Below are 17928 nucleotides of genomic sequence, written 5' to 3'. Positions count from 1 at the left end.
TTAGTCTGTAATGATACCGAATACAACAGCAGGCAGATTTTAAAAAGCCATTTTCTTCCCCTGCCCTCAACAATGCTGAGTGCTGAGTTCTTTAAAAAGTAGATGTATGTGGAGGGATTTTTTGCATCTTTATTCTGGGTGATTGCTATATGTGTGTGTGTCTGTCTGTGTGTGTGTGCTTCAGTCTTAACATGTGTGCATAAGTTTAAGATTGAGAAGTGGACGTCTGTGTGTTTTGTTGGGCTGATTCGTCTTGGTAGCAGCCTTGTGCGCCCTCGGCTCCACCGCTCGTCGTCAAGTTAATTCATACCGAGGCCTGCTTTATTCTCACGGTCAGCATAAAGAAGTCCAATTCTTCTCTTACGCGACACATCAAAAGCACTGTGAAGTAAATGTCTCTTCTGCAATTATCAAAATACAATTTCTTAAAGATTAAATTAGTTATATATCAGTTTACAGGAAAGGGCAGTTACCTTTAACTCTACTTGAGCAGTAATTATGTGTGATTTAAGGATGTGACTATTTCCAAGAGGTTGTAACAGCGCGAAGGGGGCATTTAGTGTGGTTTTCACCTTAGAATGCATGAATGTCAATTTACTGCTTTATCACCTTTGTCTTCAGGCATCATTTGGCATTTTTGTCAGGCAACATCGGGGCAGAAAGCGGGACGGCATAATAGAAAAATGGCCCTGCTACATTGCAGTTACTCCTTATGCATCTTCGACCTAGTGGTCATTATTTTCTGTATTGGCAGCGAATACTGAATTGCATAATTGAATAATAATAATTTTTTCAGGCTGTTTTTTAATGTAAATGTGCATTGAAATGGGTAGAAACATGAGGTACGTAAAGTAACTGCGAGCCGGGGGAAAATATAGCTTTTCTCAAATGTGCTCTCTAAACTTCCTGAACATATTTACGTGTTTTAGCTTGTTAGCTAGCGAGCTAATGAACAATGAGTCATATTTCTCTTCCTTCCTATGTAACAATAATGTTTAAACATCTGTGTTCATAACAAGCAGTGAGAGTAGTAGTATTAAGTGCAGATGGATTTAGGATGTTGCTTTAAATTCTAGATGATATTTGACTAATAAAATACAACATCATATTCAGTATTATCAGTCACTCAAGTGAATTATCCGCTCAGAAAATAGAGCGTGCTCAAAGCACTACTGACAGACATGAAAAGAAAGCTGTGGGATTACTTTCTTAGACAGGACTGGGAGGGAGAAAACCGGCATCTTGAGAGTTTAAAATGAAAAAAAGATGGATTGAGCTATAATTTCGCAAGCAGTAATTTAAAATGAGATCATAATTTTTCCACCAGACCTTATATATATATATATATATATATATATATATATATATATATATATATATATATATATATATTTTTTTTTTTGTGTATAAATCCAAGATTCTACATTATTGTGTATGTTTTTTTTTTTTTTGTGGACAAATCCAAGATTCTACATTATTGTATTTCCACTTTCGGCACATGTGAATGCTGAGCATGAAAGCTTTGGTTGGATGTCCAGAGAATCCTTCCTTCTGTGACTGAGGAGTATTGACTGATGAATGATCAAAGATTTACATTGATAGCCAGATAGACAGTTGCTGTCGCTTGTTAGTCAGTAGACACATTTAAAACTTCCTACTGTGTCTACAAATATAGATCCATCACTTATTGATTTTGCTAATGGAAATTGAATGTCTGTATAATGTAAATGTGTGAACATACTGTATGAGCAGTGACTACAGAAACTTACTGCGTGCTTTCATACATCTCCACAGAACGCCGTACATGAGGCCACTTAGCTCCATTTCTCTGGTAAAACATCTCTCCTCCGGGAGAGACAATGTGATGCAGGGAGAAGAAGAGAGGAACAGTGAAATGGAGGCGAAGGTGAAGCCTGGATGGGGAGCGAGAGAGAGAGAGAGAGAGAGAGAGAGGATGAGGAGTAGAAGGGAAATGAGAGGGATTAATTGTTCACCCAGGAGAGGAAGATAACATCAGGTGTTCAAAAGCCGCCACAACTAATCCTGTCATTTCTTGGACTAGAATAATGAAAATGGAGAAAAAATGAGATCTCCTGGAGAACTAGAGAGTGAGCTAATCTGTATGCTTGTAACGGGGCACGTTTGTGATTGCTAAATGGTCTACAGATTATAGTGTGTTGCTAGTCACACGGTATCACCTTCCAGTGTAAAGATGTTCTTTTACTGGACGTAGTGAAGCCGTTTTTCTTCCTCAGGGATTTTTATAGATGAAAAGGGTATAAGACATGCTGTATTTAACACAATTTGCATGGATACACCATTGTGTTGTCACTGTGCATTTGCATTACTCCTGATAATTTCCCAACCGTGATTTCCAAGGCAACGATTTGGGCTCAATTAATTATCTATGAAAGTCAACCTACATTGATAGTGCATTTTGTACAATTTGTGCCTTTTTTTTATTACATTATTTTTTATTGTATGACTGCTGCAGAAAAGTGTGACATTAGGGAGCTACAGCACAAACAACAGCGGAAAACATGGATGTCAAGAAAAGAGATGGTGTGAACTTGGTCATTTGTTGCATGCTGTTCAGCAGCCGGCTCTCCAGTCCTGGATGTCGGAGCGTTGTGATGAAGGTGAAAAAAACGTTTACTGTGATGAATTACCAATATCCAGTAACTCCAACAGCTCTCAAAGTTCAGTTCGTATTGAAATGAATATAAACCGGCGCTGCCCCGAAGCTAAGAAATCAATCCAGAAACATATGGTGTGCTTTTCAAACCGGGTTGGGGGCAACATATAGAATACCAACTTTACAGTAAATGGGCTAAAACGCGCAAAAACATCTGCATGTTCCTTAAACTCCCGGCAGCTCCCCCTCCTGACGTTCTCTGTGAGAGGCCAGCTATCTGCTCTACTTCCGTCTGCATTAGCTCTCCTATCCAAGCAGCTCTCTCTTCCTCTGTGACCCACACCTGCCGCTCTCTGCGGCATCCCCTCCACCCTTTGGGCCCGCGGCTCTCCCTTCCCTCCCCTGTCATATCTGTCACAGACGTTCAGTAGCTGGTGTTGCTCCAGGCTTCAAATTTAATTTGGTTTCAATCTGCTGTAATTGCTTTGAGAGACAGCCGTGTCTGCACGTTTTTACTCCTTTTATATCTGCTGGAATACGTTATAGGGTGTGCGTGTGTGTGTGTGTGTGTATGTGCGTGTCCGTGGACAAGTACGAGTGAAGGTGTGTACTCATGTGTGCGCATGTGTGTAAATACCAAACAATTGCCCGGCCACACACTGTCAATGATACACTTTGTCAAACACCAGCTGCTGTCACTGGACTCTCTGGCACTTTGACAAGGCTTTTGTCAGACACCATGGATCTGTAGCGGAGGAGGAGGAGGAGGCGGCGGCGAGGTGAATCCGCGGGAACTCACAAAATATCAGAGTGGTAACACGTTGTGACCTTTTATTTGAATAATAAACCTCCTATAAGCCACGAATGAGTAATTCCCTTCATTATTGAGCAATCTGAAGTAAGGGGAAGGATGATTGGAGTAAAGGGCAAAAAAAAAAGGGCCGCAGAAATAAACAGTTTGCCCTTGATTTGCAGCGCGGAAGGGGTGCTAGGCTGCTTTGAGATAATATTAGTTTGTGTTAAAAAAAAACCCAACCCATCCTCCTATGGGGTACCTCTCTCATTCCAACCGCCCTGTCCCGGTCCTACTCATCCGCTCTCATTCCCTCCGACCGTTTCCGCTCCACACTGTAGACAGCGACATGCAACAGAAGAAATGTTACAAGATCACGAATCCAATATTGTTAGAATGTGCCATATATAATAATTGACATTAGTCTGACCCTCTCGAACTGTATCTGCGTCCAGCTTCAGCCAGTCAAAGGAAAGGGCACAGAGAACACAACGGTGTGTATAATCAATTAGGAAGGCCTGATTGCGTAGTGTACACCGTGTGGAAGGGAGTTTGTGCGTTGTGTGTGTGTGTGTGTGTGTGTGTGTGTGTAGCACTCTAACCTCTGATCAAGGAGACATTTGCCCTGCATCTCAACGCAGCTCCGCTTCGCCTGAAACAAGCAGGTCATCCAAGCAATCGCACACACCTTTTCTAACGGATGTACCAACTAAAACATCAGCCTTGTGCTATGTTTTTTTCTAGTGGAATGTCGCTTTTTTTTTTTTTCTCAAAAATTGTGTATGCAATTTTCTCCTTCTCAGTCACCTGCAAGGTCGATGCCCGGAGGGCTGCAATAGAAAACAAGGCGTCTGAATCTTTTTTTATTTTGTAAATGGCCGCCTTTGGGTTCCCTTCTCCTCTGACTCTTGTCTCCGTAGTCTGACTGATACCAGCGACAGCAGGACAGGCAGGGCAGCAGTTTGGGCATGTCTGTGACTATCTGTCAAACGATGAACAGTGAGCCCAACCAGCCAGACACCCCCCCACCCTCCCACGTCCCCCCCCTGCACGCTCAGCCTCAGCCCCCTGCTGGCCACCGCATGTAGGACGCTTTGCCTCTTGCGAGACATCGGCGGCTGCGCGTCCGTGTGGCGTTGACTCACCACGGTTCCCCTGCAGTGACCTTGTTTGACCGTTTCTGTCTTTTAGATCCGTGCCGGATTTTTGTGCAACGTGACCCCGGCATACGTAACGTAAATTCTGCGATAAAGCTGTTTGCAGCAATCCTCCCATGGGAGGTTTAATTAAATCGACAATGGTAGTTGCGCCATTGAATTAAAATGGTCTTTGGCCCTGTTCTGTGATGATGAGTCTGCCACTTAGCTTCAAAGGCTGTGTGGTTTAATGAGCGAATTGTTTTCAATGGAGTCTCTCAAATGAAACAAAAAGCGTCTAAATTAGATGAAAATGAATATTGTTTTTATGGAGACACTTCAGCGGCCGTTAGGTTGGCTCATTTGCTCCCTTGACATTTTTCCTAGCATAATCATATTTTGCTAATAACCATTTTATGAAGTCAAAGGAAGACTGATGAGCACACAAGAGTTTGTGATCAAGGTGGGGGGGGGGTTCAGCGTAGCTCTGAAGACCGATAGTTTAGATCTGCAGAGAGCTTCTGTTTCGCTCCAAAGTAAAGACGCCTGCCTTTCTTGTCCGATTCAACTACACCCGGGAACATGGCGTTTCTGAGGTGACGGCTCGCGTCTTACACGTCCGGTCTCCGTGGAAACAGCAGAGTGGCGTTCGAATGCTCTGCTCTGGAAACGCATAAGGAAATTGTTAACATGTCCGTTGAGGAGAGGGAAGATTATCGGAGAGTGAGGGGGGGGGGGGGGGGCAAAGGCGGGGATTATCTAAGCACATGCTACAAAAGCACTACACACACACACACACGTGCACGCCGCTGCAAACGGCCACGGCCACGAGGGGCTTTGAGATCACAGAACAAAGGCGGGGGTCTCCCACCCATCCGCGCAGATCCCCCGTCAGAGTTAGCTAATAAGGACCACACTACCCCGCTACCAGTAACAAACCGACCCGGGACCTGGAATTAAGGGTCATTATTTCTCCTCATTATGGACAGCCCATTGTTTTTTATCGAAGCAGTTTGTTACTGCAACGTGAAATGGTCAAAGGTTTTCCAGCTTCTTCACATCCTGCGTCAGCGACAAGAACCGTGCCATGCGAAGTCAATTAAGTTGGTTTTCTGACTGTTGGAATGAATCCGGCTTTAGGGGAGGAATAAAGTTTGAGGGCAGTAAACTGAAACAGATGGAGAGAAATGGAGTACAGCATATGATGGCGGGATAAAACAGGCGGGAAAAGAGGAGTGATAAAAGGATGGCGAGAGAAGGAAAAGGTGGCCGTGGTGGTGGTGGTGGAGGGGGGGGGGGGGGGGGGGGGTTGCAGCAGCCCCCGAGGGGTGCGAGGCGAAGTGAAAGTGAGTTTGTCTGAGATGTTTTAAAATTCTGGAGTGGAAGGTCCCTCCATCTGTTATTGTGGGGCGGTTCTGACTCAGTGATTTCTATGATTGGCCTTAATCCCGGCCGAGTGGAGAAGACAGAATGAAGAGCTTAAAGCAGACTGCTCTCACTCTGACAGGCTCCACTGGCTGCTGCTGCTGCTGCTGCTGCTGCTGGTGGTGCTGGTGGTGTTGGCGTTGGGGCTCATCGGTACGCTCGATGTGCTGCCCCCTAATGGACCAACTGCTGCACGACACTGCATCTCTCTGCTGTCAGCAAGCTGTCTTTATACATACAAGCTCAGTGGCTTACCGTTACCATTGTCAACGTCCACGGCAGCAAACCACTGTTAAATCTCCCACGGCTTCACCCTCGCAGCGTTGTGGCCCCAGCGGCGTCATTTCACAGTCTTTTGGTCCCCAAGGTGAATTGAGCGTTCCCAGAAAACTGAGCCGAGGGATCATTTGGAATATGTTGAGTGCCCCGATTCAAGGGTACAATCACGTGCGCAGACTGCGTCGTGTTCTCTCGAGGGCCCTCGCACTCAAACACGCGCGTTGTGGGGCTGTGTTGGAGTGTCCCTGCAGAGCACACGGACAACAGTGTGGTGTGTCAAGTGCCCTTTAAGTGAATGCTCAGTGGAGGGGCCCGACCGGCTGCAGCAATCCGGCGGCCCGGCGTCGGCGAGTTGGCGTTCTCCGCAGCGTGACGCTGTCCGTCCCCCGTGTGCTGTATTCCCCCAGAAATAACATGACCGCGTGATTAAGCTGCTCCCCTCCGGAACAGAGCAACCTGAATAGTTATGAATATTAAAGATCCTAATCCCCTCATGCTGACTAATTATACGGCAGGTTCCGCTGTGTGTCGTTTAAGGCGGCGGATGTGGAGGTACTCTGCGCGCTCCTATCCGTTACATAGCGGCGTTCATGGTCCTTGACCTTGGCTGACAAAATGGCCCGACGTAATCCATTTTGTGTCAAGGTTACGATGGCAATAACACGAGAGCGCAAGTGCTCGCGCCGTCGACTCTCCTGGCGTCTTTGTAGCCCGGGCGCCGTAGTGTTATTTGCGGCGTTGTGTGGGCCTGAACCGAGCTTATCTGTGCTGTACTGCGCTGATCTCACTATGCTCATCCAGCGTTCTAAGCTGCTTGGGCTCCAGCCACCGGCATAGATGATATATCCCTGCCCCCCGCCTTCCCACATCCCTCACTCTGATTCATTGGCTGTTTGCATTGCCCATCCATCTGGGCCAACAGAGAGAACGGGAAAGACGCAAGAAGACACATTGGTGTTTTTGAGCAGGGGGGTACTGCATTAAGCTGCTGGGGAGGAGATAGGGTTCTAGAGAAATGGTGGCCCACCAAGGAGAGAGGGAGGAAAAATACTACGGGACAAGCAGCTGGAGAAACAGGGCTCTGAAAATGAAAGACACGTGGGCTACTCGGGGGGAGGGAAATGGAATTTATCAAAGGACAAAGTAGAGATTTGTACTTACAGATTAAATACAGAGAGAAAGTCGTAGGGGCCGTGGGGTCGCTGGATCAAAAAACATGACAGGGTTGTGGAAAAAAGCTTTTTATGTCCCCCAAAAACAACTTTGCATATCATTTAAAAAAAAAACATTAAACATTCCAGCTGTTGTGACACAGATTGAAATCATTTGGCTTTTCTTCCAGACTAATCTCACAACTGGATTATTGTTCAACCCCTCAGTATTTATCCTTAATTGAAAACTGTAGCTGTTGATAGTTTTATCAAGAGATTACCACAGCGGTGCTGCCCTTTAGGAAGACTGACCCTCTTTTAAGTAATTCAAATTACAGTTTTTTTTTTTCTATTGGACTCCTTTGTAATAATTTATATGGGATAATTACATCCTCATTTCATTGTTTCAGCCGCATAATGTCTCATTAGGAAATTAAATAAATCTTATTGTTGTTGTTCAGTTCTTGTTCAGGTGATTAAAAGCCCAGTGCAAAAGCAAAACGACGCAGAGGACTTTAATGCATCCAGATTTTCACAAATTGGATTAGAGATATCAGTACGTACTTACTGTACAACAATTATGCTCCCCTAGCGTCCCTGTACGCGCCGCTGCAGCCTGAGCGGAGACTCTGGGCCCGGTCTGTGCTTGGAGGAGACGGAGCAGGTTTGTGTCCGTGAGTGGGAGGGTCAGCTGAGATGAGGGGGGGGGGGGGGGGGGGGGAGAAATAAGACTGCTTTGGCTATAGTGCATGTTAGTTTATGTCTCGTGTGTTTTTGGTAGATAAAATGCCTCCGTTGGAATGGGGCTGGTTCCTCCACTGAGGCACTCGGGTAGCACGGGTCTAAGCAGGGTTAGTAATTCCAGGGCCCCGGGCTCCTGGGACTTTACGGCTGATCATGCTATTCTGGGACAGGAACAAGATGGCCCCCTTGAGGCTTGGGAAAACCTAGATGCTGAGGCGCAAGAGGGAGGGCCGTAGAGGCGCCAGGGCCCAATCCACGTCTTACGACTCACGGACTTTGAGGGGCTCTCTCGCTAACTCCGTGAGGGTTTAGTTCTGTCCCACTGTCAAATCGGCGAGTGTTTGAGGGCTCTCTGGCAGACGTTTTAAACCCTTTATGAACCCTTTCTGTAAATCAGCATTACTGTGTAACTCCCTTTTCCCGAGGAAAATGCGACTTTGGACACGGAAAAACCAGTGGCGGCATGGAGACGTAAGGAAAGGACGACCCACGTGTGTGCAGAAACATGAAATCAGACCAAATGCACTACTTTATTAATCAAATATTACATTTTGACATTGTAGCTTTTTTGAAACATATTTTGAAATTACCCCTCATCTTATGGGAAAAAAAGCCCGAAAGACGTTCCAATCAGGGAGTGAAACATATGAAACAAATACGCTCAATAGTACACCATATTTCTTTTTACGTTGTCATGGTGTCGTGACATGTGGAAGCAAAGTGCTTCCCCGTTTGTATTTACACCATTTCAAGCCCTTACAGACTCATACCCCGTGCAGACGGACTCTAGGTGACGTCAATTAGGTCCCTGAGGGTTCAGGACTTGGGGTTTGGGGGGGGGGGGCGGTGGGATTGGGCCTGAGGCTTCACCATATTTGCCACTTGGATGACTCGCTGTATGAGAAGCCTACATACTTTTAAGCTTCTTCAGAGATAAACCTACGGTACATTATAGTAAACAATGTCTGGCACATTTTTAAGAAAGCTGCAGTGGCGAGGAATACTCATAGAAAATATTGGGTTTCATTTCTGACAGAACCGATCGGGAGGCAGGACTCAGACGCAGAGCGGGATGATAGGGTGACAGTTTATTTCATACAAAGTACGAAACAAAATCCAAAAAACTAAGGACGCTCCAAAAGGAAGAAAACAGAGCTACTATCAAAAACTAACTGAGGCCCGACACAGGAACAAAAAAAAGCTCTAAAGAAAAATTACTGACACGAGGTGAAACGGTTATCACGAGACAAGCCGGACTACGGCTACGGACACTGCTGGTATGACGACGCAGGTTGACACACTGGCACAAGACAAAGAGAGATGCAGGCTATAAGAAGACATGGGGAGGAAAAGGGAACCGGTGGACACAATCAGGAATCAGGGGGGACAAGGAACCTCAAATGAGAGGAGAGTTAAACATCAAAATAAAACAGGAAGTCACGAAAACCGACGTGGAGACAGGACAAAGACGCAACTAGACATACAGGTGTGACAATTTCATTACAAGTCATGGTGTTCTGACGTATCAGTGGCCAATATAAAGTCAATCGAACCATCTATGTTGAACGGTATTGTAATGCACATGTGACTCTAACGATTCGTTAGCAACTAAAGCTACGAATCAGCAAACATTGCATTGACGATATCCTGCTAATCTGAACTGGCATGGCTCCACTCCGGGCCCACTGGTGATCATTTCAACTAAGGCAATCAAAAAAATACTCAGACATATTATAACCTCAGCAATATGTAACAATAATTTCCCCATTCATTTACATATTTATATTAGTTGATTCATTCTGTAGTGTCTCAAATGTTAATAATTACATTGTTTTTTGATATACTCAAATGCAGATGCTCCCAACAGAACTCTCTAAACAAAGACAATTTGCACTTCTCAAAACATTTAATTTAATTTTGTGTTGCTAGTGGCACTTTACAAGCAGTTGTTGGCTTGTGATGCTAAACTGTAATTTGGACTGATTAAGGAGGAAGGTGTTTTGGGTTTTGGCGCTCCCTAATCCGTTGAATTATCCAGTTTATTCACAGCTGCACCACTTTTTGTAGGGAACAAGGTCACTGCAATATTTCCATCTGGTTTTCATGTCATACACACAAATCCATGTCCCATTGACTCCTGACACACACTCTGTTGTTTTGTCTTTTTTTGTGTTTCCTTGTAGAAACTGGCCAGGGAAGCGGAGCAGCTTCAGAAGGAGCATGAATGGCAAGACGGTGTGACGGTAAAGTAGGACACCCACTCCTCTCCCTCCTTCCCCGAGACCTCTTCCTTCTCTGTTCCTCTTCCTTTCCAGGCTATTTTTCTTTTGTAACTCGTATTCTACTCATAACACTTATTGACAATGTGATCAGCATCACAGAGACGATGTGGTGATGAAGCCTAAATTTATAGCAGTGGAAAAAACAAAAATACATATAAATCCAGTCTTAGAGGTACGGTTGCACATATATTTACATATATATATATATATATATATATATATATATATATATAATTGCTTACTCTTGGAGTTGTGCTTTTAACGGTCTTAAGTATTATGTGAGAGCCTTCTGTCTGTTTTATTTCACAGGATACAGCAAGAGAACATTGCATTCTCGTGCAGCCGACCTTTAAAACACAAGAGATCCGCTCTTGAAATCAAAAAAAAGAAATGGTATTATTCTGGTCTGTGTGTTTGACTGTGTGTTCGGGAGCTTGCGTGCTCCACTGACTCTCAAATTTGCACACTCAAAACACTCAAATGCCCCACGTACATGTGTGCATACTGATCCTTATGCACACATACACCCACAGACCCACACACACACACACACACACACACACATATTTTATATATATATATATATATATACATACAGCCCCAGCAGACAGATCCAGACGCACAATCTCTACTGTCATATCCTCTGTCTCCAGGGAGACGAGCTCGCTGTCACGGTACACTTCCCACAAATGGATTTTTAACCCAGCGCCTCCTGGGGGATGTTTGAGAAAAAGATTTTAACTGATTATAACAAATAATTATGAGGCTTACTTCCCTGCGAAGTCCATTTTTTATTTTATGGTTGCTTACTCTCTTGAGCTATAGTGTTCCCGTGGCTGGGCTGCACCCTTCCCTCCCTGCTGGTCCGAGGGGAGGGAGCGGCAGTGCGGCCGTCCCTTCGTCTTAGGCCTGAGGGAAGTTAATGCCGGTTTCTCCCCGTCCGGCTCTGATGCACCTCGATCGGATGTTCAGCAGCCCGTGCAGGAAGTGTGGCCCTTGGTCACAGGGACCACACACAGCTCACCTCTTCATAAGAAGCTGCATCCAATAGGGCATCAATAACTCCCCAAGTGGAAAAGCCAGCATTCTCTTTAATCCAATCACCCCCACCAAAACCACTCTCTCCCTCTTTTTCCCCTTTCGGCTTTTATGTTTTCTATCTATCTGTATTCTGTCCAGTCACCAGTTTCACACCCGTCCTTTCCCTCTGCATCTCGATCACATTCATAAACCTCCTTTGTTATCTTCATGTGTCTTTAATCAGGCATGAAAATAGTTGGAATTTATCATATTTCTTCAAATACTGCAAAATAATCCTAATGGTTCTCCTCTATTAGTAATGCATTGGAGCTGATTTCATTTGCCTTTATAATTAGGCCAGGTAATGAATCTCAGCAGGGACGGCTCTGAAACTATTAAAGAAACTTCACGCAGAGGTGGGGGTTGGGGGCGTAGTAGACGTAGAAATGCCACATCCTCGCAAGAAGATTTCTTCCCGTTCATAGATTTTGTCCTTTCCTAATTTATCTTTAGGTGAGCACTCTGCTGACTGACACTCTAATTAGATTAGCATGCTCTTTGGGCATATTAGGAGAAATACATTGCATCTTAAACTAGCAGGTGGAGCAGTCTGTCAAATGAAGAGAATAGGTGTTTATGCATGGCTGACGGTGCGTTTTGATGGAATTTCTGAGTGGCTGACGGTGTGTGTATATGTGTGTGGTTTGTTTTTGCTTATCGGCGAGCGGGTATTTATTTGCATGTGTTTATTAACGGGAGGTTCAGTTCCCTTGCCCAGCCCATCTGTTTTCCTCGCCAAACTGGTGACATCATAGAAACTCAATGATACGCCTGATCCTCATAGCGGCTGCCGTCGCAGCTGTTAGCGTAGCATTGGGAAGACCTTCCTCCCCTGTTTTGCACACACACACACACATTGAGGCTTTTTCCTTGCAGGAACTGCAGAGACGGTTTTCTGACCGCTGGACATTATGGATGTCAAAATGTTGAGCGTAACAACTGTTGCGGCGGTCGTTCAGGCTTTTAAATCCATTGGTACGAAATGGTGTGTGAAATGGACATTAAAAGTGTTGAATTGCTGCTGATTTCTCAAGGTCAGGTGCCCCTCCCTCTGTGACACTCGACTATTGTGTTGGCAACAGAGTCATCCCAAGGCGACACAGTCATTTCAGCGCTGCTTTGCAATTCTCATCGGGGGGGAGGGAGACCAACGTCAGACCCAAATATCTAAACTCTCCTCTCTTTGGTAAACTGAAAATTGGGGTGTAAAAAGCAGCGCTGCAAAGCATTGTCATAGATGATTTCTTGCCTAAACGTGTGGACCTGATGAGTGACTTTAGTGTTGAGTTGTACCTGGATTGGTTTCTCTGATACAGTTGGGATTTATGTAGAACCTTTGTTCAGCCCAATTTTCCTGTTCTACTTCTACTGGGTTGAATTTCATGCTGGCTCCTTTGAAGCTTCCACAGATATGGCGGCAAATCACTGTCAAAATTCGAGATCGCAAATCGGGTTGATGCGCGCGCGTAAATCAAACATCCGCGAGCAAATCTCCGTCTCGCGCGAGATATTTGCTCCATCGCGAAACGTGAACTTCCTCCTGGTAAATGATGGTTGTAGCTGGTTGTCATGTCCACTACGATTCCCGAAGGGGGGCGTTTGTTTTTTGACAACGTTTTATCTTATAATTTCGACTTTCTATCCCCTTTCTTCAGTGCGGAAATGGGCTTCTATAGTCGTGTGAATGCATCACTCCAGCAAATCCAAAGACAGGGTTTGTAACCAATCAGGTGTAGAGACCATGCTGACTGGCTCCGCCCCCTTACTGTCAAAAAGAAAAACAACGAGCGCGTAGAAAACACCTTCGAGCGCGAGCAGAGATTAACCTCGCGAGCGAGGAAGTTCACGCTCCGCGAGCGAGCAAATATCTCGCGCGAGATGAACTTTTGCTCGCGCGAGACGGAGATTTGCTCGCGGATGTTTGATTTACGCACGCGCATCAACCTGATTTGCTCTCTCAAATTTTGACAGTGATTTGCACAGAAGGCATCATACGCAGGGGCAGTCGTTGTCATGGTTTGCATGTCATCCATGTGGGCCCTGATGGGCCGTAGACGGACCCCGGACTTAAACAGCTTACCACCCACTACCCACTTGGAGGCCCTCGTGATTTCGATCACCGTGGTGAAAACCAATTGAGAGGTGGTACGCATTGCCATTATGCTAATGTCTTCAGGTCTCCTCCATTTCTCTTTGCTTTTGTCTCAGGTCTCTGTTTATACTCTCCAATTTTCTTTTCTTTTTTGATGCTCCAGGCCATTTTGTTTTGGGTCTGATTCTGCTGATCTTCTCCTCCATTACTGGTTGTCTCAAACTGCCTCAATAACTAATGTTCGAGTTTCCTTCCTGGCTGATGTCTTAACTTTATTCGACTGACTTGACACCCAAGGCAGTCACCGGGAGATCCCCAGGTAAATGTTCTCAAATATTCAGGATGTTAAAATCCAAAGCGCCACCTCTTAAGTTCTTGTGTTCCCATGGTGATGGTAGGTTCACCAGTTTTGAAAAAGGCAGGGGCAGACAGTTTAATGAGGTTGCCAAGTGGGCTCTTCCTTTCATCAAGGCCGACTGGGCCCCACGTTCTCCGATACTCTCAGTGATGCGTCCCAGAACCACCACACTGTACATCCGCCTAGCCGGCTTAATTGACTAGCAAAATGGGGTCTTTCATCCTCAGCCAGAGCAAATGGCTGCGACACCTGATATTTCCTACATGGCAAGGCGAAGGGCTTGTCTGTCATCCTCAGTTACTTCATCGGCCTCACAATAAATCTTTACTGGAATCTCCAAAATGTTACTTCTTGTGGGAAGATCTCTACTCTGCAACCCCGCTGTTCTGCTTCTGCTGGAAGCTTCGCATCGCAGTTTCTTTCTTTCAAAGGTTTTGTGCCCAGCATCCCCCGCCAGGGACTACCGAGCTCAACAAACTAAACAGTTCAGTTGTATTTATGGTTTTCCTGGGAAGAAAGGAGTAACCATCAAACATCTGCATCAGCTGTGAATTTCACAATCAGCACATTCCTAGAACACGTTGGACGGTTTTTATGATAAAACTGTAGTGTCAGTGTGGATACAGTTCATAACAGTTGATCTATTTATGGAGATATATTTGTGTCAGCGACTCCACTCACACATTCACAGAACTGTATTGGCCTTGTGTTAAAGCACGGTGCTATGCATTGTTTAGGGGTACAGCTGAGGAGTTTTACAAACCTAACGTCTCGGCGTGCAGTTTAAATGAACGATAAACGGCATGTTTGGCCTAGTTTAGCACAACTCAAGCACGTGTGTGAGTTCAGAGACAATTACTAATGCTGAGGTTTTAGTACTTTTAATATAAGCATATGGTTAACAAATTGGCTAAAGTCAACCAGTTCAACCATTATCACCCATACTGGCTTTAGATCGTGACCGCTCTTGCTTATCTGAAAGCGGGTTGACATGAGGTCCGACATGTTGGACACAAGAGACACAAGATTGGATGAAAGAAAGAACAGAGATGGTTGAGGTCGGAGGAAGACCTGTACTTTCCCTCAGATTGTGATGTGGCAGCTGCTGTACGTTCGAAATGCATTAGTGCTAATAGCGGTGCCATTAGGGGAGAGAGAGGGGCACCGTTGATGGGTTGCCATGATGAAACCAGGGAGAGGGGGTGACAAAGAGAGGCACGGAGCGAGAGAGAGGTGTAAGTGAGAAAGCAAGTGACGGGAGGAAGAAGGCATAAGAGACAGAGAAAAGGGGAAACAGAGATGGAACCATCTTCCAGGCCATTTACTGCAATCATCACTCTCTAATCAATCAAGCCTTTCATCATAGGACAACACAATCTCTCCTTTTCTTTCTCTTCTTCTCGCTCTGCCTCTTTCGCTCTTCATCTCCACTCAGCCACCCACTCTCATACATAACACAGTAGTATTCATGTGACCTCTTTCTCTCTCATCACACATGTATGTTCATCTGGTACCTTTTGTAATATCTAAAAATAGGATCCACTCCCCACCACTGACAGCCCCTTCGCCTTTGTCATTCATATTCTGCCAGTTTTCCTAATTATTCGCCGGGCACAGTGTGTAGCTGGTAGTGCAGCGCATGTAATGCTCTTAAGTCAAAATAGGTCCCCACACAGGTGTGACATGACCTTAATTGCGAGGGGCACTGGCTAGAGTTGCATGGGATCGTTCACTTGACCAAGTTCGGCTCCTTTGATAATGTCCCCTATTTAAGATAATTGGCCCTTCAGAGGAAATGAGTGAGAATCATTGTGGCGACTCTGCCCGGCCCTCTAAACTATCAGCTCCATTAGCCAGAGAATTCATTAGTCTTACGAGGGCTGCTTTGACAGATTTAAACTCAGATTCTGTTAAAATAGACAGAAATGAACAAGTTTTTTCTAATTTGACGCTACTTTCAACATGTTCATTTAAATATGCAATCCTCCTTTTTTGCCTTTTTTACAAAAGTTTCCAGTTTCCATGTTTTAAAATCTTTTTCAGCTAAATTGTGACAAATTTTTCCACCTACTGTCGCTGGATGCATGCGGGAGTAATCGGCATGGCAGTGGTGTTCATGTTAGTCTTTAGTTAGTTTTTTTTTTTTATCATGTTCAACCTCATTTTTCCTGTTCTGTATGACCAGAACTGGATATCAGGAATCAGGAAACATTTATTAGCCAAAATATGTCAAACATACAAGGAATTTGTCTTGGCGGTTAGTGCGCGACAGTAGACAGACAAGACAACGATGCACGAGTAATAAAATAAAGTGGAATGAAATGCTAATGCAATGGGTTAGTAGAATAAGGCTAAGGCTATGGGTTAGTATAAAACAAGGGAATAAAGTTAAAAAAATTTAAATAGTAAAAAGTTAAAAAGAAAAATATTAAGCATAAAGTTCACTAACGAACAAGTAACAGACAAGAGACAAAGTGACAAGTGACAAAGTGATGAATTGCAGTTAAAGTGGCATGTGCAGTATGAGGGGGAGTGACCGGTGGAGTGTTATAGTCAGTCAGTGGGGGACCGGGCTCTGTTGATGAGCCCGACTGCCGACGGGAAGAAACTGTTCGTGTGGCGGGAGGTCTTAGTCCTGATGGACCTCAGCCTCCTCCCAGATGGAAGGGGCACAAACAGTTTTTGTCCGGGGTGAGAGGGGTCGGCTGCGATCTTTTTAGCTCGCTTCAGAGACCTGGAAGCGAACAAGTCCTGCAGGGACGGCAGATTGCAGCCGATCACCCTCTCTGCAGAGCGGATGACCCGCTGCAGCCTGCCGTGTCCTTGGCTGTGGCTGCAGCGTACCAGACGGTGATGGAGGAGCAGAGGATGGACTCGATGATGGCCGTGTAGAAGTGGACCATCATCATATCTCCCTCTTTTTAAAGCCATATACATACCTTCTAAATCAAAAGTAAGTTTCTACACAGTGTGTAGAAGCAGAGGTTGGATGTATGGCATTATTCAAGCCCTTTTAAAAAAACACACACACACAGGCCTTATTTCAACCACGGCGCAGAGCCATACGGTACAATCACAAATAAACTGCATCTATTTTCATTGTGAGCTGTTTTTTTCTTCTATTCCTTACGTCTGCGCTGAGACAGACTGCTTACAGCCTGCCGAGCACGTAATGGAACTCATAAACAGTGTTATCACTGAATCCTGAGCCGTGGAGCGGACTTCCATCTGCTCGCCACTGGAAGGGAAAGAAATGAGGAGGGGCGGCGGAAAGAAAAATTCCCGCAGTATTCATTTAGCAGAGCTCGCTCCCAATCAAATGTATCTGATGGTGTGGATGCCTCAGAAACTGGATCGAGCTGTGCCTGTAACGCACAACCGCAATGCAAAGTATGTTAACCCCCCAATGACAAAGCTCGGAGTCAATGTGGATGAAGCACGATTTAATCAATTGATTAATTAGCATTTAGTCGATAGACCTTAGCTTGACTTTAAACTGCATCTTCTCCCTCCTCGTGAGCTCTCTGGTCGTCTCCCCTGCTGAAACCTTCCCTCACTTCCCGTCAACTGCTGCTCTGCTCACAGCTTTGATCAGGCTTTTGGTTGCTGTGGTGACACAGTAGTTAAGTCATTTCAGCTTCTTGATTGCAGGCCATCGTAATTTGCTTAAGTGGTGCTCTCCAAGGCAGAAATCTCCTTTTTTTTTCGTTTTTATTATTTTTTCTTACCCTCTTACTTTTTTTCCCCCTCCAGCAATCCTTCTGTTTCTCCACATCTAACCGCTAATATTCCTTTGCTGCTTCAAGAGAGACCTCCTTGAAGACTCATGCTGCTCTTCTTCTGAGTAGGGCGACTTTGGCGAAGTCTGGAATGACTCAGGATGGGAGCAGGTGATGAGAAACGCAACGGCAAAAAGAGCACAGGGCACAAGAAGAAAAGTTCAGGTGCGTCAG

General features: G+C 45.1%; 1 protein-coding gene across 1 annotated transcript in view; it reads left to right on the top strand.

The window, feature by feature from the left end:
- Positions 1–17928, top strand: part of cacna2d2a (calcium channel, voltage-dependent, alpha 2/delta subunit 2a) — a gene marked incomplete in the record, with an annotated part of 114964 nt that overhangs the window by 45969 nt on the left and 51067 nt on the right. Inside the window, 1 exon segment of the mRNA XM_078092019.1 lies at positions 10347–10406. Within this exon segment, the coding sequence (XP_077948145.1) occupies positions 10347–10406 (60 nt within the window).

Source organism: Gasterosteus aculeatus, chromosome 17 (genome assembly GCF_964276395.1).
Source record: "Gasterosteus aculeatus chromosome 17, fGasAcu3.hap1.1, whole genome shotgun sequence".
Taxonomy (NCBI): domain Eukaryota; kingdom Metazoa; phylum Chordata; class Actinopteri; order Perciformes; family Gasterosteidae; genus Gasterosteus; species Gasterosteus aculeatus.
Note: the sequence above shows the minus strand (reverse complement) of the source record. Positions and strands in the feature narration are given on the sequence as shown.